The sequence below is a fragment of the Culicoides brevitarsis genome, chromosome 3 (assembly GCF_036172545.1).
Source record: "Culicoides brevitarsis isolate CSIRO-B50_1 chromosome 3, AGI_CSIRO_Cbre_v1, whole genome shotgun sequence".
Taxonomy (NCBI): Eukaryota; Metazoa; Arthropoda; class Insecta; order Diptera; family Ceratopogonidae; genus Culicoides; species Culicoides brevitarsis.
Genome location: NC_087087.1, coordinates 20,784,802 through 20,811,596, shown reverse-complemented (window position 1 = coordinate 20,811,596; position 26,795 = coordinate 20,784,802). Strand labels below are relative to the sequence as shown.

The 26,795-nt window shown below is 27.2% G+C and overlaps 7 protein-coding genes across 12 annotated transcripts; 4 read left to right on the top strand and 3 right to left on the bottom strand.

Annotated features, from left to right (window-relative positions):
* The first annotated feature begins 1,042 nt into the window (after positions 1 to 1,042).
* On the top strand, positions 1,043 to 3,037 carry LOC134834988 (cysteine dioxygenase type 1). Of its 2 annotated transcripts, none has more exons than XM_063849829.1 (5): positions 1,043 to 1,134; positions 1,557 to 1,843; positions 2,107 to 2,402; positions 2,458 to 2,627; positions 2,694 to 3,037. In XM_063849829.1, the coding sequence occupies exons 2-5, from the start codon at positions 1,578 to 1,580 to the stop codon at positions 2,727 to 2,729; spliced, it is 768 nt and encodes a 255-aa protein (XP_063705899.1). In that variant the 5' UTR covers positions 1,043 to 1,134; positions 1,557 to 1,577; the 3' UTR covers positions 2,730 to 3,037. The 2 variants fall into 2 exon arrangements, with proteins under 2 accessions (XP_063705899.1, XP_063705900.1); XM_063849830.1 differs by having other exon boundaries at positions 1,097 to 1,113.
* A 266-nt stretch (positions 3,038 to 3,303) lies between these two features.
* LOC134834989 (craniofacial development protein 1) lies at positions 3,304 to 4,187 on the bottom strand. Its single transcript, XM_063849831.1, has 2 exons — positions 3,550 to 4,187; positions 3,304 to 3,478 (listed from the first exon to the last, which is right to left on the bottom strand). Exons 1-2 carry the CDS (start codon positions 4,080 to 4,082, stop codon positions 3,385 to 3,387), a joined length of 627 nt encoding a protein of 208 aa, XP_063705901.1. The 5' UTR covers positions 4,083 to 4,187; the 3' UTR covers positions 3,304 to 3,384.
* Positions 4,188 to 5,967: 1,780 nt separating this feature from the next.
* Positions 5,968 to 8,560, top strand: LOC134833909 (putative leucine-rich repeat-containing protein DDB_G0290503). Of its 2 annotated transcripts, none has more exons than XM_063848406.1 (4): positions 5,968 to 6,103; positions 6,238 to 7,423; positions 7,491 to 7,925; positions 8,023 to 8,560. In XM_063848406.1, the coding sequence occupies exons 1-4, from the start codon at positions 6,101 to 6,103 to the stop codon at positions 8,484 to 8,486; spliced, it is 2,088 nt and encodes a 695-aa protein (XP_063704476.1). In that variant the 5' UTR covers positions 5,968 to 6,100; the 3' UTR covers positions 8,487 to 8,560. The 2 variants fall into 2 exon arrangements, with proteins under 2 accessions (XP_063704476.1, XP_063704475.1); XM_063848405.1 differs by having other exon boundaries at positions 7,488 to 7,925.
* Positions 8,561 to 9,063: 503 nt separating this feature from the next.
* LOC134833911 (calcium-binding mitochondrial carrier protein Aralar1) lies at positions 9,064 to 18,452 on the bottom strand. Of its 3 annotated transcripts, XM_063848409.1 has the most exons (16): positions 18,177 to 18,452; positions 16,816 to 16,936; positions 16,303 to 16,458; positions 16,139 to 16,248; positions 15,997 to 16,049; positions 15,843 to 15,934; positions 15,588 to 15,782; positions 15,298 to 15,521; positions 15,156 to 15,197; positions 12,584 to 12,750; positions 12,136 to 12,309; positions 11,799 to 11,911; positions 11,553 to 11,744; positions 11,437 to 11,480; positions 10,297 to 10,499; positions 9,064 to 9,831 (listed from the first exon to the last, which is right to left on the bottom strand). In XM_063848409.1, the coding sequence occupies exons 2-16, from the start codon at positions 16,846 to 16,848 to the stop codon at positions 9,560 to 9,562; spliced, it is 2,070 nt and encodes a 689-aa protein (XP_063704479.1). In that variant the 5' UTR covers positions 16,849 to 16,936; positions 18,177 to 18,452; the 3' UTR covers positions 9,064 to 9,559. The 3 variants fall into 3 exon arrangements, with proteins under 3 accessions (XP_063704479.1, XP_063704478.1, XP_063704480.1); XM_063848408.1 differs by lacking the exon at positions 16,816 to 16,936; XM_063848410.1 differs by lacking the exons at positions 15,156 to 15,197; positions 16,816 to 16,936 and having other exon boundaries at positions 9,068 to 9,831; positions 18,177 to 18,451.
* A 444-nt stretch (positions 18,453 to 18,896) lies between these two features.
* LOC134833752 (STAM-binding protein-like A) lies at positions 18,897 to 20,924 on the top strand. 2 transcript variants are annotated; one of them, XM_063848184.1, is made up of 3 exons: positions 18,897 to 19,081; positions 19,705 to 20,574; positions 20,631 to 20,924. In XM_063848184.1, the coding sequence occupies exons 1-3, from the start codon at positions 18,963 to 18,965 to the stop codon at positions 20,794 to 20,796; spliced, it is 1,155 nt and encodes a 384-aa protein (XP_063704254.1). In that variant the 5' UTR covers positions 18,897 to 18,962; the 3' UTR covers positions 20,797 to 20,924. The 2 variants fall into 2 exon arrangements, with proteins under 2 accessions (XP_063704254.1, XP_063704255.1); XM_063848185.1 differs by lacking the exon at positions 18,897 to 19,081 and adding an exon at positions 19,400 to 19,558.
* A 506-nt stretch (positions 20,925 to 21,430) lies between these two features.
* On the top strand, positions 21,431 to 24,234 carry LOC134833196 (prolyl 4-hydroxylase subunit alpha-1-like). Its single transcript, XM_063847434.1, has 9 exons — positions 21,431 to 21,585; positions 21,919 to 22,441; positions 22,509 to 22,687; positions 22,766 to 22,944; positions 23,006 to 23,266; positions 23,341 to 23,631; positions 23,698 to 23,826; positions 23,888 to 23,924; positions 23,989 to 24,234. The coding sequence occupies exons 2-9, from the start codon at positions 21,954 to 21,956 to the stop codon at positions 24,081 to 24,083; spliced, it is 1,659 nt and encodes a 552-aa protein (XP_063703504.1). The 5' UTR covers positions 21,431 to 21,585; positions 21,919 to 21,953; the 3' UTR covers positions 24,084 to 24,234.
* A 1,236-nt stretch (positions 24,235 to 25,470) lies between these two features.
* Positions 25,471 to 26,580, bottom strand: LOC134834399 (J domain-containing protein). Its single transcript, XM_063849047.1, has 4 exons — positions 26,270 to 26,580; positions 25,961 to 26,062; positions 25,758 to 25,874; positions 25,471 to 25,691 (listed from the first exon to the last, which is right to left on the bottom strand). Exons 1-4 carry the CDS (start codon positions 26,354 to 26,356, stop codon positions 25,482 to 25,484), a joined length of 516 nt encoding a protein of 171 aa, XP_063705117.1. The 5' UTR covers positions 26,357 to 26,580; the 3' UTR covers positions 25,471 to 25,481.
* Positions 26,581 to 26,795: the final 215 nt, after the last annotated feature.

Genomic DNA, 26,795 nt, shown 5'->3' with positions numbered 1-26,795 from the left:
TTTGACGTGAACCTATGAAAATTGTCAGATTTCACGTAAGCAAAACGTCAGAATTTGAATGTCAATTTTTTTGAAATTTTTTTCACTAAGATTGTTTGTCGTCTCGAGTACATCATTTTTCTCCATGAAACATGTGATCGCTAAAAACAAAAGTTTCATATTTTTTCATGCTCTAGATGGAAAGTTTCTTAGATTTTTGATTTGGCGAAGTTGTGATTTTCCGTGATTCCTCGTGAAATGACCCATAAATAAAAGTAAATACTACCTACATGAATAACTACATAAAAGTCAGCTTGCAGACGATCTGAAAAAATTTAAGTGTCTAATTAAACTTATGTTACGAAATAGCTCATGTTTTTCTCTAAAAAAAATCTATTTGAAGTTTTTTGTAGCGTGTCAAAAATAGCTAAATTAATGTAAAGCAACAGAAAAATTAAAAGAAGATGCGGAAAATTAGAGAAAAATCAAGAAAATTATAATGTTTGGCATTGTAAGATTCATTGCATACTATTCTATTTGATTTGGTAATTACATATTTAACTAGTTTTGAATCTTATGAAATTGTCTTTTATAACATAATAATTTAGAAAAAAAATAGTGAAAAACTAAATGATAAACATGTTCAAAAACACACCGTTTTGCATATTACCTTTTACCTACATTAAAAAAAAAAAATATTTTAAATTTTATAAAAAAAATAAAAAAAATTTATATTTTGGATATTTGGTGTTAAAGCAATTCTATATTTCCGACATTGCCAGTTTAATATTCACGCGTTTTGCTGAAACGCGAATAACTTAATTTAAAAAAAGGTGAAAAAGGTAAACTATAAATTTTAATTATAAATTATCGAATAAGCACAAATTAATAATCACTTAAAATGAATGAAATTTAGGCAAAAAATAAGAACAATATAGTGATAAGAAACTGATATTTCATACACAATCATACGAAACGACAAAATAATGAACAAATGAAGAAATTGGCAAAAAACAATAAGCCTATAAAGTACAGTAAAGTATCATTCATATATCAGTCGTTAAGCTCAGTCGACAGCAAAACATTTAAAATAAAATAACTCCTAAACATTTTAACTTACATATAATATTGTTGGTAATATTTAATATTATTACGGTAAAACAATTATTCAAATATTATAAAATTATTTAAATAATTAAGTTAAGTGAAATACATATACATTAATTGAAGTGAAATATGTCCAGGCTTAATTAAAATATCATAACATTTTGTTTAACTTTTAATAATCTTAAAAATACCTTCTCTGCTTTTTCACTTGCTTTTTTATAAAATATGTAAAAATATATTTGTGCTTTACTTGTGAATAATTATGTTTAATAAATTAAAAGAAAATTAAAGAAAAAACTACAATTTAGTTAGGTTCTTAGTTACCAAGCACAAAAAATAAAGATAACGAACTAAGAGAGAGATAACACCACTCAGTAAAACTCATATTAAGTACTAAGTAAAATATGACCATGAAGCATTTATCAAGGTTTTCTTTATCTTCATACTGTTATTATTTTATGTTTTACTAGATAAACGTTAGCATAAACAAAATGGATGAGTTACAAATAAAAAAGAATAATGACAAAAATGATGTTACAAGAGAAGAATATTTGCGAGCATTAACTCGTTCATATACTGGCATCGAAAAACCGTTAAAAGGTTTTGCTATATGTGAATCGTTAGATGATCTGGTTAAAAAATTACATTGTATATTTGAGTCAAATTACATTAATATAGAATATGTTCACCATCTAATGCTTAGCTACAAAAGCAATCGCAAGGATTGGAAGAAATATGCAAAATTTGATAGATATAGGTAATATAAGCAAAACAATAAGTACCAAAATATAAAATTTGTTTATATATAGTGAAATCGACGAATGCTTATCATATTAGTATTTGTTTATTTAAAATTTTATATCACTGAACATTTTTGCTGAAATTGCCTTTTGACCCGGAGTGAGTAAAAAAACAATGATAAGAATACGTCGTCACAAAGTCAAATCTCTCGTTTTAAACAATAATATATATATAACATATTATATACATATAATAAATATAACATACGTTCACTTATAGATACACGAGAAATCTGGTTGACGGTGGCAATGGAAAATTTAATCTTATGATTCTATGTTGGGGCGAAGCACACGCATCAGCAATACATGACCATGCTGACTCTCACTGTTTTATGAAAATGTTAAAAGGTGAATTGACAGAAGTAAGATTTGCTTGGCCAAAAGACAGAACGATTCATAATAGTGAAAATGGTGATATTGGAAATAGTCATGACAAGTTGGACGAGTTTATTGGTGACGAATTGCAAGAAATTGGCAGAAGCAAACTGGAATTAAATGGAGTAGCATATATTAATGGTAATTATTCAAATATTAAATATAAAAAAACGAACATTTTTTACCTACTTTTTAGATACTTTGGGCTTACACAGAGTTGAAAATTCTAGCCACACTGAACCTGCTGTGTCACTTCATTTATATTGCCCTCCGTTTGACGAATGCTCAATTTTTAATAAAAAAACTGGTAAGCGCACAAAATGCCAGGTTACTTTTTGGAGCAAATATGGGGAAAAAAGGAATAAAGTAAGAATCTTTAGTAGCTTTTAAATTTTATTTTATTTATTTATATAACTTATAAAATAACTTTAGGAAGCATTCATAAACTCTGTACCTGAGGATAAGTGATAAATTCAAAATCAGTATGAATCATGTATAAATAAAAAAACCTAAGAGTTGTTTTGTAAATGAATACATATTTTTAACTATGATACATTACAAATAACTAAATACAATAATATTTTTTACTTACATACAAATTTTTATTATATAATTTTTGGAAATCCCAAAAATTAATGATTAAAAATGATTTTTGAATAAAGATTCTTTAATAGCAATTGTCATACTAAGGCCAATAACCTCTGATTATTTTTTTTTCTTAAATTTATTTAGTAAAATAAAACTTCTTATTATAAAATCTGTAATCTGTTTTGAAAATTCATAAATCTAAAACCATTTTTTTTTATAAAATAAAATAATTGAACATGAAATAGCTAAAATTGTTAACAATTTGGAAAAAAGAGTATTTACCTATATAAATATTTTTTTTACACTTTTATTCACTATGCAAATTTACAGTTTAACGTGCTTTTAAGTGCAAGGTCTTTAAAATTTGGTCTATCATTTGTTAAAAGATGCTGGTTTCCTATGTTCAAAATGAGTTGGAATGTTTCCAAAAACGAAAAATAAAAACAAATAAAAATACAGATAAATGCCAAAATTTTAATCAAAAGAAAGTCAATTTTTATCGCAAAAGTATAAAACGAAATTTTGAGATTTGTGTTTACTGACTACTCCTTTTTGATTGCCTGATCTCACGTTCACGTTTAAATTGTCTTAGATCAGTCCGCTGCAAAAAGTCTTGTCGTTCCAAAAATCTGTTGTTTTGTCAAAAAATGTTAAAATTGAATTATTATTTGTTTTTTTATTAAACAATTTCAATAGTTACCCGTTTTTTCCTCTATTGTGTGTTTGCAACTCTTCCTCAATACCTTGATCTTTTTTGTAATTCATCCAATCTAATTTACTTAATTCTAATGTACTAGTTTTGCCTTTTTTTTCTAATTGATTTAAAGCATTTGCAAGACCACTTGTTCCAGGACGAGGAAGGCCAAACTTTGATTTACCACCAGGCCCAGAATTAGTTTTGGATAATTCTTGCTTCGTAGTAGAATATTTTTCTTCGTGATCCTCGCCTGTTTTTGTATTGTTGGCCTCACTTAAAAAACTAGCCCACAAAGCATTAGTTATATCCTTTTCATCTTCATCTTTTTTATCTTCTATTGTGATTTTTTCACTATCTTTGTTGACAATTTTCCGCTTTTGGATTGTTCCATTTTGTGTTTTTCGTTTCCTTTTTATTTGGCGTTCTTCTGTATTAATTTGAATCTCTTCTGAATCATCTGTTGCAGAATCTTTAGAAAAATCAGACACTTCCTCTTGTGGTTTGTATTCTTCATCGCTACTGTCATCAGAACTCATTTTACAGATTTTTTTGAATGAATTTTTTGATTATTTAAATAAATAAATATTATTTATTTATTCAAAAAATATTTTAAAAACTTCACACCGACTGAAATTGATCAATTATTTGGTATTTATACGATATTTGGCTAGTCGTACTTCCCATAATGGACCATAAAAGTTAAAATTTGACAGATAAATTAATAAATATTTGAAAACAGACACACAGAAATATACAAGTTCTTCCTTATAAATTTTCTAATCTTAAAAATCTTAATCTTAAAATCTTATTTAAACTCTAAAAAGAAACAGAAAATAAATTAATTTTTTTAAAAAGTAACATTATTATTTTAAAAAAATATTATGAAATATAAACGTTATTAATGAAAAATTACTTTTAACGAACAAGCTGATAACCAAGAATATTCACCATTTAAGTATAACCTAAATACTAAGTACGAATCTGAAAGCACATGTATAAACATTCATTACAAAAGTTTTGACTTAATTTCAAGAAGGAAAAAATAATAAATAAAATATGTACCTTATGTATTATTTGAATGAAAAAGGCGAACGTGTTTATACGTTAAAGGTAAATAAAAAAAAGAAAAGTCATAACAAGTATTATTGTTTACTTTTACTTTATATTTTAGAAACAAGCTCCGGAAGGCTCTCAAACGTTCTCTGCACATCCAGCAAGGTTTTCTCCGGAGGACAAGTATTCTCGACAAAGAATAATTATTAAAAAACGCTTTGGATTACTCATGACACAGCAACCTGAACCGATATACTGAAAACAAGTTGCCATGTCTTAAGTTTTAATATACCTAATAAATATATAAATAAAGAAAATAAAATAATCCTACACCATGTATATGTAATTAATTGATCCATTTTCAAATATTCAACCATGTTCAAGAATCTTAAGTTTAAACATAAATAAATTATTATTGAAAACCCCGTCAGATTTATTTATTTAATAAAATTTAAAAAATAAATCAAGTGAAAAAAAAAACAAATGTTTTAAATAAATACATAAATATTTAATACATATTTAAATGTTCGAAGCCAGTTAATTTATTTTTCATCTTCTTCTTAACTTAGCTTTGTTTCTCACATTATTTAATATTACAAAAAATAATAATTAAATGTTCAAATCAGGCCGCTCTCAAGCTCCCAAGATTTTCAAAATAGTGGAGGGGGTAAATAAAAAATAGGTTTGAAATTCTATTTCATGTAAAATTGCAATTTATATTTTATTTATTCGGTACATATTTGCTTGAATGAATTAAAACAATTTAAAGTAAAAAAAATTGAAAATAGAGAAAGTAGTCGTCTAAAGAACGACAACCTATACCGCATTTCAATGTTACATACCACTCATACAACAATTTTGTACTACTCATGACCTTTTCACAATTATATACACCTCACAACCCAAGGGACTGCCCACATACCTTTAAGACCCTAAAATAGCTAAGATTTACTAAAAAAATTTTTTGGGGCACTGGTGACACACACACGACAAGTCGAGTTTAATACCGCATTTTTTCTTCGAAATGCGGTAAAAAATATTAGTCAAAAAATTTGCAAATACCTAATATGTAAAATTGTTTTAATAATAAATATATACATATATTCATTTTCAAAAATTGGGAGATGAAATTTTCATTGTTTTTTCATGTTGCCCCATTGGATTTTTGACTTTTGAAATTAAACATGGGACAAAAACAAAAAAATTTTGAGTTGCCTGTTTAATTTTAATTTTTTTTAAAAGCTGTTTAATTTATTTATCGTAAATTATAAATAAATAATAATCTAAGTGATTTAAAAAAATATCATTTCGAAAATTGTACTCATGTTATTTAAAATTTAAAGCACTCATAAAAACTTTTTATGCATAGGGTGAACGTAGAAGACTGTACAACACATTTTTATGTTCTTATATTTAGACGTGCGTATTGTATGAACAACTAAGTTCGTTCTTAGTGAAAAAAATTAAGGAAAATATTAGAATTATTTGCTCCTGAACAAAAATGGTAAATGTAATTCTATTTTAAACCTACATTTAATAAAATTAAAGGAATGCATTGTGATGAACTAGAAATTTAATATCAAATAGTTCGTGCTATTTTATTTTTGGTATTTGAGAACAAATTTTTATTTTTTTCAGAATATGAACAACACACATGCCACAATGAATTCAAATCTCGTAAAGTCAGAAGAAGAAGACTTATCTAAATCCACTTCGGACAATAGTGTTGGTGCTAACAATCTTGATTGTTCCCAAACAAATGACTCTTCAACAACAAGTTTACAAATGTACGGTGACAAAGCAACCAGAAAACTAATAATAAATGACTCTGGCGCTCTAAATGATGTAAATCAAAAAGACAATGAAATCGATGATTTGATAAAATCTAATAAACGAAACCAAAATTCTTCTTTTGACTCACATGAACCACATTCAAAACGTATTTGCTCAGATATAAATGAAGACTGTGACTTTTCATCTAATTCCGAGCCGTTACTCAAAATAGTTACTATGGAAACATCGGTAATTGTAGATGACATTACTGGCAAAAATACACAATCAAAAGAAGAAATTTTTGCAAAAAATTTGCATTCAGAAGAAACAGAAACTGATACAGATAAAAATATTAAACGTGCAGAAAACAAAACGAACAAGTCTGATAACCTAGAAAATCCAAAAGAGTCTCTAAATACGGTCAGTGAAATGTGCATAGTAGCAAACCAACTTGGTTCTGCTATTAATACAAACCTCATGCAGAAAAATGAAACATCAAATACAATCGTAAGAAACTTGAAAATTATTCAATTGGATCCTCTTCCTAAAAAACAGAATGAAACTACATCTGTGTCTGTCGATTTCTTGAAATCGTTTAAGAAATCGTTTAATCTGATGAATCGGTCTAATCTGGAAGATTTTGTTTTACAAAAGATTGTAGAAACTATTGTAAACAAATCGGAGCTTTCCGTTTTGCGACAAAAAAATGAAACATTGGAGCAAACAATCATCAAACAACGTCAACGAATAAATGACTTAGCAAAGCAATTTCGTGATTTGGAAATGGTTCATAATCGCGTCGTAAAGGATTTGGAGAATAAATCTTCTGGCTTAGTGACTCCTGTGAAAATCACACGTGCCGTTGGTCTTCAAGTGTCACAACCACGTTCAAAGTCAGAGATTCGTTCACTCAGTATACCATCGACGTACAATCAACGTGTACCATCATTTCCAAATAGATCTCCACAACGGTATACTAATTCGCAAAACAACTCACACGGTGACTTACAACAACCCAAAGGATCTATTGGGCAACAGGCAAAAATGATTGGTAAAAATAATTTGTTGTATTTTCTTTTAGTAATAATTTAATAAATAAAACGAACTTTTTCAAGTAGTACAACAACAGCAAGCAGCTCAAAGACATCAAAGTTTAATTCAACAAAGACAACAGAACCAAATCAATCAACGACAAAATGCTGGATTTACACAAAATGGTCGGTCTCCAATAACTTTATCTTCACCAGGCTCTCAAAGAAATGCGTCGGTCCTAAGCCAAATGATAAGCAACGCTAATGTGCGTCAAGCTAACTCTCCTGTTGTAGTACGAAAAATTATTCGCCCGAATTTACATGAAGAAACAAAGTTAAACAAACTAATAGATTTGACCGACGAGGAAGATTCGGAACAAAAAACGTATAATTCAACTAAATCAAAAATTCATGTCAAAAGTCCTGCTACATTGAATTCATCAATAGCTGGCAGTGGTCTAATATTAAATGCCAGTACAAGTTCCAAAGTACCAATACAACGTATTTCATCTAATCATTTCTGTACGTTTTAAACCGTTCGTTCATAAGTTTTTTTTTATTTAAATACTACATATTTTGCTTGCTTTATAAATAAGATTAAGCATTTAATTCATTCTAGTGCAAATTACACCAAAAGTTGGATCTATGTCACAAAATCAAATAACACATCAACAAATTATGAAGACAACCCATCAAAAGCGTAATCATCCAGCTCCTCTTCCTATAATTGTGAATAAAAAGCAAAACACTACATGGAAACGTCCTCCTCCACGTCCACAAATAAGAATTAACAACATCGATGCCGGAATCGTCATAAGTTGGACTATCCATGAACAGCGTCTTATTGAAGATTTTGATCCCATCGTGAAATATCAAATATACGCATATCAAGAAACAGATCAAGAGCCATCTACAGAATATTGGCGTCATGTGGGGGATGTAAAAGCTATGGCACTTCCAATGGCAGTTACATTGACAGAATTTCAAGAAGGTCAAAAATATCATTTTGCTGTTCGTGCAGTTGATATTCATGACCGCCTTGGTCCTTTTAGTGCTCATAGAACATGGGACGAAAAAACCTAAGAAAAGCTGTTGTAATGTTTATTATGTAAATACATATTTGATTTTAACTTATATCAATAAAGTAATTACAATAAAAAGTTATATGTATATCTGATTTTTCAGTGAATTAAATACAATTTTCAGTGAATTATATTTTAAGTTAAATAAATTTAAAATATATTTGCCGGGCGAAATGGATAAATCGCACAACTAACATTTTTAACAAACTGAGAAAAATCGATTTAAAGTTTTTTACGGTTTTTGAGCTGTAAAATTTTTTTTAAAAACTATTTCTTCATTTTTAAACTTACAAAAGTAAATAATTGGCCTATAATAACAATTTTTGTGCAGAAATTTTTTTTATCTTATCTCTAAGGGGTAGTTTTGGGAAATTTTTTATTGACAAAAAGGATAAATCGCACAATTGCACAAAATTTCATGAGATTTTTGAAAATGAGATTTTTTAAGTCTTCCAATTTCAAGATTTTTCCAAATTTTTTTGTTCAAGTTGACTTTTTATGTAATAACAGAACATGAACAACACAAAAACATGAACAAAAACCGATTTGGAGAAATTTTTATATTTGACTTATTACCAATTTTCATGCATTTGTGCGATTTATCCTTTTCGTCTATTCTTTCTATTGAAATAAAACTGGTATTTTTTAAAAATTTTTGAAAATCTCTCAATGTATCTTAAAATACTCGTCTTAAGGCATATTTTCTCATTCTTAACTCAATTTTGTGAAAAATGTCAGTTGTGCGATTTATCCTTTTCGCCCGGGATTTTAATGTGTTCTGATTTCTTGAGTAAAGTTTTTTCGATTTGATGGTACATCAAACAGACTGGAATACTTAAACGTAACGACTTACCGGGATGATATAACTTTGACATACATTATAAAGAAACAACAAAATAAAATTATGTGTATGTATTGCGAAATCTATTTCTTTACTAGCTATTCCTACTTTCAAAAAAAAAAATATATATATATATATATCATTTTATTATTGTTGTTTTGATTTAATTTTATGAATAAAAGTTTAGGTAATATTTGAGTTGTTCACTCGGTCAAATTTGTATCATGTCTAAATCATAATTTTTTGGCAATAAGTATATCGTGACCAAATTTCGGTAGACTTAAGCCAAACTTTGTTTCAATGCCTTTTATCATTGGAACAGCAGCTCTATATCCTCCAATATGATCAGGATTTATCTTTTTATGAATGTCTTCCAAAGTTGCAGCAGAGTACTGTTCCGAGCCACTTGGACGAGAACCACCAAAATCAACATAAAATAACCTTTGTAATAACTCATAAGTAACCAATGTAACTCCGAATTGTGGTGATGATCGGCACACACGAGCTAAAATATTATTATTTTGCTAATTAAATATATTTATCAAATAAGGCCAAAACAAGAGTCTTAAATGTTTCAGGTTTCCTCCCACCTAGTTTTTTCTGAAAATCCCAGGATATCGAGTATCGAATATCTAAAATGTAAGAAATATTTCAAATTTCAGTACATTTTTAACCTAAATTTTTTGAAAATAGTGAAAATTTCCGTTAGAATCAGTTTAGAATTCAATTTTTTCATACATTTTTAAAGTTTTTTGTGAAAAATTACCAATTTTGAGAAAAAAATATTCATCCCTCCTAATTTTTAAAATTGATTGAAAAAAATATAAGATCCTTAAGAAAATTTTACTTTTTTACTCTGTAAGATACTCGATACTCGATATACATCCTACCTAATGTTCAGAAGGTCTATGAAACCTGAAACATTTGGAATTATTGTATCGGCCTAAAATATTCAATATCAATTTCATACCAACTGTTCCTTTCCAAAATGCTCGAAAACCTTCTTCTTTCATAATTTTTCTAGCAGCGTCAAAAACCCCATTGTATGTTGTCTGACCACTTCTCGCTACGACTTGAAGTCTAGTTTTTATGACGTCGGCAGGAGTGACCAAACTAGCCGCCGGGATTCCAGAAATAGCGCCTGCAGCAAGAAGTGTCAATGGATGATTGTAACTAAAATAGTAATTTTAATTTCATATATTTATCTGCTTCATATTTATTATATCTTTGTATGTAAAAGCTTTTTGTACTCAAGCAGGCCTTCTAGAATTATCATTCATATTATTCATTAATTTTTTCGTCGTTTTTAAAAGACAACTTTTATATTTAAATAATTTTTTAAATATTGCCCTTATTTTGTTTTAAAAATTTTGTACATGAGTTATAATATTTAGAGCGGCAAAAACATAATATCACTGTGGAACAAAAAAAAGTACCCTCCGGAGCAGTCCAGATTAGGGCAGTCTTAAAGTAGGTCCAGAACTGTTAAAAAATCTATATCGACCTTTTCCAAAAGTGCCTAGGTTTAGAAAGTTATGACCATTTGAAGTTTTTAAGGGTTTTCATTGACATTCTCCAAGGTAACTTCCATAAGTTGCACTACAACTTTAAAATTTCTTGTACGAGAAGATTCAGCGGAAAATTTTACGCATATTTAAAAAAAAATTTCTGATTTCGGTGAATTTTTAAGGGAGTTATGGAAGTTTAAAGTCAGAAAAGTGGAAATTTTTCCCAAAAAATTGAGATATTTTTGATTTTTGAGGTCTGTTGCCCCGGAAAAATTAAAAAATTATGCATTTCATTTGAAAGGGCATAAAATTTACTACAATTTCAAAAAAACAACCAAGCGGTTTGGTTGATTTTTACGGATTTTATCATAGGAAATTGTGGAAGTTACCTTGGAGAATGTCAAACTTCAAATGGTCATAACTTTCTGAACCTAGGCACTTTTGGAAAAGGTCGATATAGATTTGTTAACAGCTCGGGACCTACTTTAGGACTGCCCTAATCCGTACTGCTCCGGAGGGTATTTTTTTTGTTCCACAGTGTATGAGTGTATTTCAATCGAAAAGAGTAATGATTATTGTATTTGCTAATTCTACTTTATTACCCATTATCATCAGCCATTTTCGCCTTTGTGTGTGCGTAAGCTGGCTAAAATAACACAAAAAAATACATTAGTAATATTTACAATAATTAGATTAATGCTCGAATAAAATTACTTACGAAATAAATCGCAGAAAATGGAATATCGCGAAGAAAACATGCGCGAGCTCCTTTATATAAACCAAATAAGCCCAGTTCTTTCACAACATGCCAAGCGCGAATTTTCGATCCACCAGGAGTCTCACCAGCCACTTGTAACCGAATTTTTACAATTTCTAAAGGATTTGTAAACACAACTTGTGATCCACCAGCCTGAAAAAAATAAACCTTAATGTAACTAGAACATACAAATCATCGTGGACTTACACATCCTCCGGCCACAATTTCTGCCCATAACGGTATTTTTCCTTTCTTATCTGTCAGTTTGTCTCGCACTAAATCATTAACTGTCAATTTAATTGCTTTTTCTGGAGCAACGCCTGAATAAAAAAAGAAAAAAGCATTAGTAAATACTAAAAAAAAATAGAAAATGCAGTCAAACAAGTTGAATATTTTGAACTGTTGAAACTTGTAAGCCATTTTGTATACGTTTTATATTGTTGATATATTTCTACTTATTTTTTTCTCAAAGAGAACGATTTTAATTATTTACCAAAAATAGATACATCATTTATAAGTAATTAATTTTTACAACAATTCTTACCTAAAAGTTGTGGTATAAGCCCGCGGTATAGTCCTAAGAAACCTTCATGCCGAATAACTTTTTTGCAACAATCCCATGAATTTCTATATGCAATTTCACCTACTAAGGCAGCTCGTTGGTTTTGCATTCGTGTTTTTACTAAATCGATAGGATATACGGATGTTGCTCCCAGAGCTTCGAATTATCATAATCAAAATAAAAAATCAAACCAAATACTTTCCCATATTAAATTTATATAAAGTTGATAGCATTTTAGATATGAAATCAATATAAAATAGATAGGTATGAAATATAAAATACGAGAATCATACTCAAAAGATCCTTCAGCACTTTCTAGCCATTGAGCCATGACTAAATGTGTCAAGATTCACATGATTTTTTCTTGAATTGTTTTTTAAATTGTCAAAAAAATAATTTTCTATTTGATATCAATTTCATAAAAACATACCTCCAGCAACAGATCCAAGAGTAAATCTATATGCGCTTTCTAATGCTTGAATCAAAATACTTCGATCAGCTGGACTGTCAACGGCTTTAATATCCGTAACACGTAGAGTTATGTTTTTTACATAGTTTTCCGGGGCTATTTTATTAAGATCTGAGTAGACAATTGTACTAAATATGAAAAATAAAAAAGACGTTATAAGGTCGCTCCAAATGAAACTAAAAAGTTAAATTATATGTCCCGGGCAAAATAAAAAAAGTTAAAAATAGTGTTCGGAAAATGCTGCATGGAAAAAAAACCATACATATGCCGGCATGCATGCAGCATGTTTTTAGATTTTCGAAAATTCAGTATTTTTTATAAAACGTATTAAAATATAAATTTTTAAATTAAACTTGTTAACCATTTGAAAAATATTTTTCAAAATCTTAATTTTCTGTCAATAAAAAGTAGTTTTTATAACAACGATATTCAAGAATTCGAATAAATGTCACTTAAATTGATTTAAATTCAAAATAAAATTAAATTTTAAAACTCGAAAAAAAAGTAAAAAAAAGACAGAGAATCGCGTTCATAAAAAACTAATTCAATTAAAAATATTCAATTTTGGGTTTAATTTTTTTTTTAAATCAACTGCCTATTTTTTCCATGTAAACTTTACATGTCGACATGGTATTTCCATGCAGTATATGTGTTGACATATATGTCGACATGTGCATGGGAGATGCGGGAATAGTAATAATTTAAAGAAAAACCCGAAAATTACAGAAAATATTTACTTTATACATTCATGTTTTATATATTTTTGTCAAACATTTTATTCAACAGTTTTAAAACTTTTTTTTTTATATTTAGGTATCAAGATTATCTTTGATAGTTTGCTTTTAAATTAAATTGAATTCTTAGCATAAATTTAATAGTTCAATGTATATTTTTCTTTAATTATCAAAAATATTTAAAATTACAAACTAAACATTTTAGAAAATTAATTAAATTTAATAAAGTTAATAATTAATTATGCCAATAGTGTTATTAATAACTTTACTACAATTTATAACTGAAAAAACTAATATAACCATGACAATATATTGATAAACAAAAAAATTTGCAATTAAAATTAATTTACCTTCACAAAATAGCAAAAAAAAAATTGAATTTTCAATAAAAAAAAAAAAAATTAGAATTATTTTTTTGATTTTATTAAATTTTACTGAATTTTATTAAATTTTATAATTTTTTTTAAATTTTTACTAAATTTCACAAAAGGTAACGAAAAGTAACGAAAAATCTTCCCGAAATTTCCTCCTGAAATTTCCCTAAAATTGTTATTTTTAATTGGCTCTAGCGCCCATTTAGAGCAGTTTGAGCTCAAATCTAACTATATCAGGAGAAAGTTCAAAAAATTCTACATCAATCTACATATACTAATCAGTTAATATATAGTGAAATATCGCTAATTTTGTGGTGGGAAAATTCGGGATTTTCATTAAAAATGAAAAATGTGACAGTGTTCAAATAACGTTTTCTTACGATGTAATAAGCAAAATGTATTACAGGTCAATGCTTCGTTTTCTGAACTTTCTCCTAATATAGTTAACTTTGAAATTAAACTGCTCTTAATGGGCGCTAGAGCCAAATAAAAATAACGATTTTGGGAAATTTCGGGAAGATTTTTCGTTACTTTTGTGAAATTTCGTTACTTTTTGGGATTTTTTGTTACTTTTATGATATTTAGTGAAATTTAGTAAAACTTAGTAAAACTTTTACTAAATGAAATTTAGTAAAATTAATGAATTTTAGTAAAATTTAATAAAATCCAGTAAAATTTAATATAATTAAAAAAAAAATTCTAAATTTTTTTTTTGTTATTTCGTGAAGGTAAATTATTTTTGATTGCAGATTTTTTGTTTATCAATTTATTGTCGTGGTTATATTAGTTTTTTCAGTTATAAATTGTAGTAAAGTTATTTATAACACTATTGTCATAATTAATTATTTATTTTATTAAATTTAATTAATTTTCTAAAACGTTTAGTTAGTAATTTTAAATATTTTTGATAATTGAAGAAAAATATGCATTGAACTATTAAATTTATGCTAAGAATGCAATTTTGTTTAAAAGCAATTTATCAAAGATAATCTTGATAAATATAAAAATAAATTTAAAAACTTTTGAATAAAATGTCTGTCAAAAATACATAAAATATGAATGTATAAAGTAAATATTTTCTGTAGTTTTCGGTTTTTTCTTTAAATTTTTACTGTTCCCGCATCTCCATGGGAAGAACCCTAAATAAATATACCTAATTTTCTACTCAAATTTAATTTTCGTCTTTTGATTTACTAATTGAAGCCAAGTTTAATGAATATGGGTAAAAAGTTTTTTTTTTATTTTATTGTAGGTCATGATTTTTCTATTATTAAAGAGTGCACTTTTTATAGAAATAGAAATTTTGTCCGATAAATAATTAAGTTTCATTTAGAATATCGAATATTTCATTACTCATAAATTAAAAATGTAATAAATAAAAAGCTACTAAACAAAATTTACAAAAATGCATTTGTTTGCACTTGCCTTTTCACAAATGCACTATTTTTAGCTTGTAACAGTCCATCACTTTTACATTTTATGTTCACGAAAGATTGCATTTTGAGAAAAAAATAGTTTTTTTTCATCATATGAATATCAAAAGTACACTTATTACAATAATTATTACCTGGACTGTGAGATGGCATTTGTAAGTTGATATAATATATCAACTTCTAGTGGAGTTACTTGGCTCATTAATTGTGATGAGTATAGCAGATTTTCTTTAGTTACTTCTTCAACTCGACTTCCACTAGAAGCATTTAAATAAACTCTTTTTATAAGTTCCATGTTATTTAGCAATGAATTAAATGCCATAAAGTAAGGAAAGCTAACTTTTTGCCCTTGTGTGACCTAAAACAATAAGAAAAAAGTAAAAACACATTTGATGTTTAAGATTTTAAAATAAATTTTACTGACAGCAACTAAATTATCCCTAACAGCTGGTGTGAGTAAATGTTTTTTGACGTTGATCATCGTATCTTGAAAATCTAAGGCAGAAATGAAGCCACTGCCATTAGGATCTTTACTCTTAAAGGCTTCTACAGCACACTCTTCATGAAAATCATGTAAGAATTGACTGAATTCAGAATAACTGATCACTCTTTGTTTATCCTGAGAATATTAAACATAATTGAATATAAAATAAAAAATTGAATCTGAATTAAAATTCACCTTTCCAAAATAAAGTCTTGCAAAAGGTCCATCTAATTCTACTGGAATCCTTTTGTATAGTTCTGTTTTTTTAATAACCTCGACAAACTCATCTAAGAAATGATCAATATTTAAGTATGTATAAATAAAAACGTATTTAATAGAAACAACGTACCAAAACTAACTGCACCATTTCCATTAGTATCAAATAATTGAAATGCTGTTTTGCTAAAATTAATATAAGTAAGAATTAATCTTCTTGAAAACAATATGTAGTTAAAATTAAAACGTTATTTGAATGAAGAAAAAGTTAATACTATAATGCATCTGGTGCACATAAAAGTCCTTCAAATGCTTGAAACTCTGCAAATGATATGAGTCCATCTTTGTCTGAATCTAGAACTCCAGCAAGATATGTAACTGAAGCCTAAAAGTATATTAACTTTAATAACAAAAATAAAAAAAATATGCAAATACAAACCTTATTATAATTTTCTTCAGGAAAAAAACCCAAATATTTTCGGACAAAATCGTCATCAGTCATGTAATATTCACAAGCTTCTGTTTTATGCGACGCATATTTTTGGAATACTTCCCGAAGCTTTTCTGTTGATGCCCGTTTTATATTTGATTTTCCCTTCAAAATAAATAAATTGATATTTGTCAAGAGCAAATAGCAGGCAAAAAATTAAAAAGTTGTCAATTTTTACATATCAACCCTTATTATTATTTTTCGCATATTTCATGTAAACTTAAATATATTACGAAAAATCAGAAAAAAATTAATGTATCAATATATTTTTTTTTCTCAATATTGAAAATTATGGAAAAAAAAACTGTAAAAAACTCGAATGAGAAAAGGTACGTCATTTAAATTATCATACACATATTTTAAAATTGAAATGGCACGATTCAAATCAATTGTTATGTAATACGAAAATACATTTTCACTAAATATATTTAAATTTCCAAAGAAAATATACTTGAAACTAACCTCTAATAATTGTGCTTGAACGTTTTCCGTCATTTTTTGTAATATTTTTTCCGTAAATGCGAGAAATAATATTTGAATTGGATATGAAGCCGTTTTAGATTTGCTGAACGACTTTCAGCGACTGAAAATCCAAATTTTTTTCTGTATAACCGTCGAGTAATTCTAAAACTGATTCTCTTAAATAATGAATAAGATAAAACAGTTTTTTCGTAGGAAAAATGTGTTGTTTTTTGATTTTTCAAATATTCTTCACAATATTTATCACACAACATTATTGATGATCTGAGAGATCATATCTAGTCGAGATGACTTTGAATATACACTCTCTTCTTTTTAATTTTATTTATATACACTTGAATGTTATTGTTGTGAGATAGTTATTTTTACTTATGAATGGTGTTCTATAAGAGTGCGAAATTATTTACTCTTTGGGTGAAAATAAAATTAGGGAATTTATTGTACTGTCAAAGATTTCTTTAAAAAAAGATTCAAGAAAAATTTAGCGTAATTGCAATTTATAAATGCTAAAACTATCTTCGAAACAAAAGTAAAATTAAAAAAAATATTATCATTACTTAATTATCAAAGAAACAGAATACGATTGTTTACTTCTAATAACATTAGTTTGAAGGACATCAAATACATGAAGTTTATTAACTTTGTAAGAGATGCATCGTATTTGTTTAGTATGAATGAAAAAAAATACTACGTATGTTTAAATATACTACATGCCAATTTAAATTTCAAAACTAATCCAGAGATAGTTGCTATGTAAAGGTTTTATAAACCATCAAAAATTTTAAAATTGATAGAAGAAAGGTATTTTAAAATAAAAATTTGATTAAATATTAAGTAGTTTTATATTTCCGGTAGATCTACATTTTATATTAAATTTCAAATAAAATATTTTATTTACATATGATAGAACTACTTCTCTTAATACAAGAGGAATGTTTATTTTATCTACAGTAATGTAAAGAACAATATTTCATAATAAGATTTCAATATTTTATACACAATTATACTTATGCTAATACTTTTATCTTTTTATTCATCATAATATTAGTGAAATTCATTGTAACAATAATTATTTGAAATTCAAATTTTTACAGTAATCAATTAATTAATTGATTAATTAAATATCTGGAAAATGACATATTTTTTGATGAAAAATTTTCTTGAAAAAAATGAAAAAATAATATATTTATATTTCTAATAATAGAAGCGTCACTATCGTGTGATATCACTATTGAATCCAAAACAAATCTCAAGGTTGTCAAAAGGTTACATGTTTTTTAAAAATATAATTAAAACAATGAATGCATTTCAAGTCAGTTCACTGATTTTTGTTAAATAGTTACCTCATCACATGTTACCGTATTCAAAAAAAAGGACAATAAATCTTCTGTCAACATCGTTTTTTTCGTTATTTTTTATACTATGCTCCAACAAATCAAAATTTGCAAAACTGATGTGCAAATATATGAAAAAATATCCAAGAAAACTATTGATTTTATTTCGATGATAATTCAATTGGACAGTTGACACAATATGTTTAAATATGGAATTAGTTTTGAATATCAGTAAAAAATAAATAGATGTAATAAATAAAAAATTGCAAGTTCAATCGCGCTTCTAAACGATGTGATTAGATATAAAAACTTTAATAAACTGAAATCGGCATATGAATATATATTATATGTGCATATATATTAAGGGAAATGAATCAGATGTTTCTATAGCATATTTTTGTATATGTATTATTTGCGAATTGCTAGAGGGTGTGTTTTATAGTTGAATATCAACTTTATTAGAATTAATTTTTACTCCTGTCTTATTTTATTACATTTGATTACTTAAAAATTTAAATCTGAAAAAAATAAAAATATGTACTGTAAATGGAAAAAAAATATAAAAGCTTAAACATATAAATTTTGGACTCATTTAATAACTTTGGAACTCCCGCAAACGTATAATATAAAAGTAACAACTTTATATGAAATAAATGAACATTATGCCATTCTTGTCAAGAACAAGTTGAATTTAGAGAAAATGGAATGGTTTGACATAAAAATATTTATTTACTTGAATTGCGAGAAAATTTTGACATTCAGTAAAAACTATATAAATAAAAGTTTTACAGAAAAATGACTACCGGAAAGATCAATTTGTCAGACTTGGGGTTGATAAAGCCAGAAGAACGTCTTAAGAAATTGGCAGAATTCGGAAATATGGTTGAAATAGATGAAAATATTCCTATTAAAAGGTTAAATGATGCTTAATTATTAATTATTGTATGATTATAATGATAAAACTATTTGAAATATTTGATATGTATTTGTTGCATTCATTCTAAAAAAAAACACGGTTTGGATTTTTATATAAAACTGTAATGGAAAAAAACTGAATAGTAAGGTCCATCAAAAAAGCTTTGGCGAAATTTTTTCTCCTTATTTTTTAAAATTTTATAATGGTTTAAAAAAAATATTGGCAAAATACGTGTAGTCGAAAAAAGTTATCATTTCAAAATTTCTGTTCACTAGGATTGTTTTTCGACTTGAGTACACCAATATCTACCATGAAACATATGGTTGGAAACGAACCATTTGATCAAAAAGTCGAATGTATATTTTATGTTTTTTTTTTTTTTAATTTTTAAAATTAAAAAATGAGAAAATTAATTTAGCCATGTTTCTTAATTTTGGATGAACATGACGATAAAATAATCAGATCTGCACTCAAAGTAATTTTCAAATCCGAAATTTTTTAAAATAGAATCCATTTAAAGTAAAAAAGGGATTTTTAAAAATTTAATTTGATATTTTTATTTTTTATAACTATTATAATAATATGTAATAATAATTTAATATATTTTTTTAATATTTAAAGGTATTTTAGAAGTGGTATGGAATTGATAAGGATGGCAAATATTTATATGGCTGAAAACAATTTGGAAAATGCATATATTTTATATATGAAATTTATGGTTTTATTTTTGGAAAAAATTCAATCACACCCAGAATACAAGACAACTTCACCTACATTGAAACAACCAAACCAAGCGAAATTGAAGGAAATATTACCAATAACAGAAAAATTGAAGGATAGACTAAAAGACCGATACCAGAAAGAATATACTCAGTTTTTGGCAAGAAAAATTGAAGACGAAACAAACATGGTCAAAAAGAGTGAAAAGACTAATGTAGTTTCCTCCATGGAAAGTATATCAAAAGATGATTTAGAACTGAAACCGGTTTTAGACAAGCCGTTACTGCAAAATGTTGTTTATCCTAATGATTTTGCAGTAGATACTAAGAGTGGTTCAACAAATTTATTATTGCCTATTAAGCCAATAATAAACCGAAGCTTGAAGCCTTCAACTTCCTTAATTGAAGGAAGCTTGCGAAAAATTGTAGTCCCATCAAAGCTTATGCAATCATTTTTATTACTTGCTAAATTAAATACTTCTCAAAATATAGAAACTTGTGGTATTTTAGCAGGAAAGCTGGCGTCCAATAAATTTACCATATCTCATGTTATATTACCAAAACAAGTAGGTTCGTCTGAAACATGTGTCACTGAGAACGAGGAAGAGATTTTTAGTTTTCAGGATAAATACAACTTAATTACACTTGGATGGATTCATACACATCCCACGCAAACTGCATTTTTATCGTCTGTCGACCTCCATACACATTTTGCTTATCAAAAAATGATTCCCGAATCCATCGCTATTGTATGTGCACCTAAATATAACACGTATGTTATCTGAATTTTAAATAAAGCGCGAGAATATATAAAGTTTGAATTTACAGTACAGGATTTTTTTGTCTAACTCCTGAACATGGACTTGAATATATAGCACAATGTCGTCAAACAGGATTTCATCCTCACCCTAGCGATTTGCCGTTGTTCACACAAGCTAATCACATACAACAAGATGAAAATGCCAAATTAGAGATTATTGATTTAAGGATCTGAATGATCTAGAAAAAGTAAGGTAGAAATCAAGGATCGGGTATTTTTTTGCAATTCATTTTCAATGTAAACAAAAAAATATGTAATAAAAAGAATCGGGCCCGTATTTTTCGTTTGGGCACCTAAATAGATATATGTACCTACTCAATATAATTTGCAGCTCCTCTCAGACATCACCATTTGCATTATTCATATTGCATATTTATGAAAATTAAATTTTTCACGTTTCCATACATTACAGAAAACGAAAAAAATAGATAATTTATAAGACTAGATAATAATATTGTAATAATCAGTTTATGGGATTTTTTAGAATTTTTATGAGTTTGTATTTCCTTTTTAATACAGAAGACTCTTACGAACATTTTTAGATTCTTCTCCAGTTCTTCTCGAATCTTTGTGCCCAGTATATGGATTTTTTACTGTATTTTTCTCTCTTTCTCTCTCTGTTCATTCAATAAATATATTATAAACAATGTAAAAAACATATGTGCTTCTTATTTGGTTTCAGTACAAAAGTATCATCCAATCACTAAGGATAACTATATTAAAATTTGAATTCATATTAAAAATATATTACTCCAAAGAATACTTAATCTTTAATATAATTACTTAGCTAAATAAATATGAATCGTAAAAAGAAACTATAGAGCAGAAAGAAAAAAAACCAAGATAATAAATAAATATATATATAAAATTTTATGAGATAATACATTTTTCTTTTAAATTAAACTGATAAGTTCTAGCAAATGTTAGAATTTCTAGAAAAAAACGTTGGTTACAATTAATAATGTGAGTATGTCTAAACGTAAAATTTTTTGTAATTTCTGTCTATATACATATTCTTAATACATTTTTTAAACAAATCATACATTTTTAGAATCATATTTAATCATATTTACTCATATTTAAGAAAAATAAAAATATGTCTCAATTCCTGGAAATAGTATTAAGATAATTAAAATTATAAATAATAGTATTCAGCCAAATGAATATTTAATAAACAACTATCGGAATTGGTTTTTGATAAGTTTTTAGTGTTTCCGTTTTGATAAATCTTTAGTATTTTAGATTTTAAATATGTAGAGAATAGGATTTAAATAAACGTATATCTTGTCTTTACAGATCATTAAAGCAAATAATATACATAGTCTAGTAAAATGATGAAGAATACAATTTGTTTTCTATTACTAGTATGCTCGATACTCAATTCAATAAGTGCAGAACTTTTTACTGCGCTGACAGACATGGAAGAGCTTTTGGAAACTGAATCAGTGCTCATATCAAATTTACAAAATTATATAAATGCACAAGAAATAAAGCTAGATTTTCTTCGCATCAAAGTAATCGAATATCAAAGAGAACATAAGCAAGCGGCCACAGATGCTATGGCATACCTATCTAACCCTGTAAATGCATACTTATTGACTAAACGCCTGACAGTTGATTGGAAAGAAATAGAAAATACTATGACTTTTGACTTGGGTAATTTATTTATGCAAAATATAACTCATTATCGGGATACACTAAAGTTTCCAAGTGAGGAGGATTTAAATGGAGCTGCCGTAGCTTTGATGCGTTTGCAAGACACTTATCGTTTAGACACCCATAAATTAGCTCAAGGAGAATTAAATGGTGTTAAATATAGGTAATGTTACAAGGACCAAATAGAATGCGATTATTTTCTTAACAATTATCTCCAAATTATTGTATAGTACTGAGATGACAGCAAGTGACTGTTTTGAGCTAGGCCGACAAAGTTATATGAATCATGACTATTATCATACAGTTTTATGGATGGAAGAGTCATTAAAAAAGCTCGAGTTTGAGAATAATCGTACTATAAGCAGGTCTGAAATTCTAGAATACCTTGCTTTTTCAACTTTTAAACAAGGTGATGTTTGTTTAATTATTTTTAAACCATTTTGTTTCTTCTTTTTTATACTTTACAATTTTCCTTTCTTTCTCGCAGGTGACACTAATTCTGCACTGCATATAACAAATGAGCTTCTAGAAATAATACCTGATCATGAAAGAGCTAAAGGCAATAAATTATTTTATGAAAAAGAACTGCGCATGCAAGAAGAAAAACAAAAAATGCGTGGAGACGACGGATCTGACCAGGTTCCAGTAGCTAAAGAAGAGATGATGGTATTCAATATGGAATGATGTAAAATTCCAAAAACATTTATACTTGTAATATGATTTTCAGCTTCCCTATAATAAAGATGTTTCGATAAAATACAATTCAAATGAGCGAAAACTGTATGAAATGGGATGTCGCGGTGAACTCCTTCAAAGTCCTAGTGTGACAGCAAAATTGAAATGTCGTTATGTTTACGAATTATCACACTTCTTGCGGATTGCTCCGCTAAAACTAGAAGAAGCCAGTTTGCAACCCTACATTGTCGTCTATCATGATGTTTTATATGATAGTGAAATAGATGTCATTAAATCAATGGCTAAACCTAAAGTAATGTTGATGTTTAAGTGCAATAATTTATAATAGAGAATAATTTTTAAGTATAATAATTTTTGAAAACACAGTTTCGGCGTGCTACTGTTCAAAATCATATAACCGGTGAATTGGAAGTGGCACATTACAGGATAAGCAAATCAGCTTGGTTGAAAGATGAAGACCATGAAGTAATAAAAACGGTTGGAAGACGTTTGAACGATATGACAGGTTTGAATATGGAAACCGCTGAAGAGCTACAAGTGGTAAATTATGGAATTGGAGGACATTATGAGCCACATTTTGATTTCGCAAGAAAGGATGAAATAAATTCATTTAAAAGTCTTGGAACGGGCAATCGCATTGCTACAGTTTTGTTTTATGTAAGTTTTTAACTATATTACGAAATTGATTACAAGTTAATAAAATGTATATATTTAAACGTTTAGATGTCTGATGTAGCGCAAGGCGGTGCAACAGTATTTCCGCACATTAGTTTATCATTGTGGCCTAAAAAAGGTTCAGCAGCATTTTGGTTTAACTTGTTTGCAGATGGACAAGGAGATTATTACACAAGAGTAAGAGCATAATTTTCGTATTTAATAAATATTGTTACAAAATATACGAATTTCAATATAGCATGCAGCATGTCCTGTTTTAGCAGGCACTAAATGGGGTAATATTTTTTTATTTTTCATAATATCCTATCAATGCTACTTAATATTATTTTTTTAAAACAGTATCAAATAGATGGATCCACGAACGAGGTCAAGAATTTCTGAGACCTTGTCACAAGTATCCTGATTCCCCTATGGATGAACGCCTGATAGTTTGAACAAATTTGAAAACAAAAATGTAATAATTATTACTTAAAGTTTTAGTAAATAAACAAAAAAAATAAATAAATAAGGAGAACAAAATTAATTTGTACTTTGTAAATAATACAAATAAATAAATGTCCACTCCAGATTTTTTAAACCTCGTTTTAGCATAATAATAACGTTGACAGTCACTCGCTGAAAAAGAAGAGTCTTAAATTCAAAAAATCCACATATTCTTATTTTATTAAGGTTTTCAACCCTCAAAATTTCATTGTGGAACTTTTATATGTAAAGCTTCAAATGCAAGTAAAAATATAACACCCATGAAAGAAAAAGTTTTTATTTAATAAACCATGGAAGAAAAAGTTTTTATTTTTAAAAAACAGATATCCAAATTTTCTTGAGAACATAAAAAACATACTTCTTCTTTGCTCAAGCATAACTATACATAAAGAACACAAATATGATAGTATTTTTATTTATATATAGGTATATATTTTTCATCTACAAATTTAGAGATATTTAATTTTTATTACACATCAATTTAAGTTTATTTTTTATATAAATTTTTAAACATCCTTTCTGAAATTGTATTCTAACATTAATAAGTACATATATTTCTTAAAGAACATATATAATAAAATTTATTAATTTTAACACTTTTTTTAAATATGTTTTTATTTATTCAATGTAAAGATATATTGTTTGAATACATTAGTGTAAAATAAAAAGGTTTACATAATATATTTAAAAAAATCTGAATGCAATGTTTTTCATATCGCATTCTCTAATGACTATTAACTAATATAACCTCTAATAATTAATTGAGTATATCACATTTTCATCATTTATAAGTAATGTAAATATGGGATAATAAATTCTTATCGGGTACAACATTTTATAGATTTTCTAAAAATTTTATAAAATCGTCAGTCTGGGTTACATGTTGGAAGGTTTTGTTTTTCAATGGATTGTCAACAAATTCTTACGGAAATTCATAACAGCGTATGATAAATTTGATCAATATATATTTTTCATGTATTTTATTATATTAAATAATTTGAAAAGCAACCGTTTAGCGGTATGGAAATTATTACTCTCATTTAATTAGTTTTCTTAGACATTTAAAATTGTATTTTTTTTAACATGATTAACATTCCACCCTTAATACTCTCTATTATTATTAAGTATACATATTGAATCTTCAAATACTAAATGTGTATGTAACACAAACAAAGGAACAATACATATTCGAATAATTCCGTTTACAAATATTTTTAATAACATTTACTTGAGTATTTGTTATAATTTTCTGCCGTTTGTGTGTTTTCTATGTTGATAATGAAAGAAAAGAAAAAAAATTTCTATATAATGAGAACATTTCATGAGCTTAGAACTTACTTTTAAGCATATTAAATTTCATAATTTCGAAATTTATTAACCACTTCACTTGGATTATCCGTACCCCATTCACTTTTTCTTCCTCCATAATATAATGCCGCACCCCCTTCTGATGCTCGTCTCATTGCTGGATTTACGCCACCTGGATTCAAACCGCTGGAAGAACTTCCTGATTCTGGCAACATGCGATCTTTTGTTTTTGGTGTAGCCCAATGCATTGACTATAATAAAGCAAATGAAGTTGTGATTATAACTCAAAAGAAAAAAAAATCATAATTTTTATTTACTTGTTGTACATGCTCTTTCATGCCAACCCAATTTTTATAAGACATTGCGATTCCAGAAGAACGCCAATTGTCATAATTTTTACGCTTCTCTGGATCTGTCAGGACATCTTTAGCTTCCTGTTAATAAATATATTAATTCAGAAGAATTAGACTTATCAAATCAACAAAGCACAAGACATTCGAATTCATAAATTGGTCAATACCATCATTAACTGAAATTTACTCTCAGCATCTTTATTCCCATTATTTTTATCAGGATGATATTGCAAAGCCAATATTTTATATTCCGCTAATATTTGTTCAACCTAAAAAAATAAAATTATTTATGATCTAGGTACCCAAAACATGTAAAACAAAGGATACGTGTTATTTCTCAATTTTAAAATTACTGAATTGAAATGTAGATATGAAAACACTATGTTAATAACTTTATAGTTCAAGGTCGTATCTTGTGTAAAACATATAAAGCGCTAATAAGAATGAAAAAAATAATAAATAAAAGAGTAGCTTACAGATGAACTCTCGCTGCAATTTAAAATTGCATAGTAGTCTTCTTTGGGATCTTTTTTATAATCCATTATTTCATTTACTGAACTCATGATAGTATTTTTTAATCAGAAAGTTTATTTTTATATTTATAATATAATTTTCTTCGTTTTTTTTGAAATGTCGAATTTCATCCAATTAATGTATTTAACTTAAAAATATCATACAACCGTCCTGAAAACAATTTGAAGCAATTATAAAATATTATTTTTTTTTCTTTGTCTATGATTATTTTGCGTCTTTAAAGAAACACGGACAAAAGTTAACTAAAGGTGAGAGCATTTGTTGCACAGAAAATACTGGCTGTATGTTACTGTAGTAATGAGAGTATATGAGAGCCATACAAATAAATAAAGTATGATAGAGTTATTAATCAATAAAGTTTGATGATGATTTCACTAAAACAGAAGTTTTATTTATTTTATAAAAATAAATAACAATTGTCTAACTATAACAAAAAGTTTATATATCAAAAAAGATAGAGTTCACTTT

Bases quoted from the DNA above. Each gene is read 5' to 3' on its own strand.
- LOC134834399 (XM_063849047.1), bottom strand. From the start codon at position 26,356: ATGAGTTCAGTAAATGAAATAATGGATTATAAAAAAGATCCCAAAGAA. The intron at 25,875-25,960 runs GTATTGACCAAT...ATTTATTAACAG, and splicing joins GTAAATTTCAGTTAATGATG to GAAGCTAAAGATGTCCTGAC. The intron at 25,692-25,757 runs GTAAATAAAAAT...GCTTTATTATAG, and splicing joins TGAAAGAGCATGTACAACAA to TCAATGCATTGGGCTACACC.
- LOC134833752 (XM_063848184.1), top strand. From the start codon at position 18,963: ATGACTACCGGAAAGATCAATTTGTCAGACTTGGGGTTGATAAAGCCA. The intron at 19,082-19,704 runs GTTAAATGATGC...TAATATTTAAAG, and splicing joins GAAAATATTCCTATTAAAAG to GTATTTTAGAAGTGGTATGG. The intron at 20,575-20,630 runs GTATGTTATCTG...TTGAATTTACAG, and splicing joins TGTGCACCTAAATATAACAC to TACAGGATTTTTTTGTCTAA.
- LOC134834988 (XM_063849829.1), top strand. From the start codon at position 1,578: ATGGATGAGTTACAAATAAAAAAGAATAATGACAAAAATGATGTTACA. The intron at 1,844-2,106 runs GTAATATAAGCA...GTTCACTTATAG, and splicing joins GCAAAATTTGATAGATATAG to ATACACGAGAAATCTGGTTG. The intron at 2,403-2,457 runs GTAATTATTCAA...CCTACTTTTTAG, and splicing joins TGGAGTAGCATATATTAATG to ATACTTTGGGCTTACACAGA.
- LOC134833909 (XM_063848405.1), top strand. The intron at 7,424-7,487 runs GTAAAAATAATT...AACTTTTTCAAG, and splicing joins GCAACAGGCAAAAATGATTG to TAGTACAACAACAGCAAGCA. The intron at 7,926-8,022 runs GTACGTTTTAAA...AATTCATTCTAG, and splicing joins TATTTCATCTAATCATTTCT to TGCAAATTACACCAAAAGTT.
- LOC134833911 (XM_063848408.1), bottom strand. From the start codon at position 18,230: ATGTTGACAGAAGATTTATTGTCCTTTTTTTTGAATACGGTAACATGT. The intron at 12,310-12,583 runs GTATGTTTTTAT...GATAATTCGAAG, and splicing joins TCTTGGATCTGTTGCTGGAG to CTCTGGGAGCAACATCCGTA. The intron at 11,745-11,798 runs GTAAGTCCACGA...TATTTTTTTCAG, and splicing joins AAATTGTGGCCGGAGGATGT to GCTGGTGGATCACAAGTTGT.
- LOC134833196 (XM_063847434.1), top strand. From the start codon at position 21,954: ATGATGAAGAATACAATTTGTTTTCTATTACTAGTATGCTCGATACTC. The intron at 22,945-23,005 runs GTATTCAATATG...TATGATTTTCAG, and splicing joins TAGCTAAAGAAGAGATGATG to CTTCCCTATAATAAAGATGT. The intron at 23,267-23,340 runs GTAATGTTGATG...TTGAAAACACAG, and splicing joins AATCAATGGCTAAACCTAAA to TTTCGGCGTGCTACTGTTCA.
- LOC134834989 (XM_063849831.1), bottom strand. From the start codon at position 4,082: ATGAGTTCTGATGACAGTAGCGATGAAGAATACAAACCACAAGAGGAA. The intron at 3,479-3,549 runs GTAACTATTGAA...ACAAAACAACAG, and splicing joins CACAATAGAGGAAAAAACGG to ATTTTTGGAACGACAAGACT.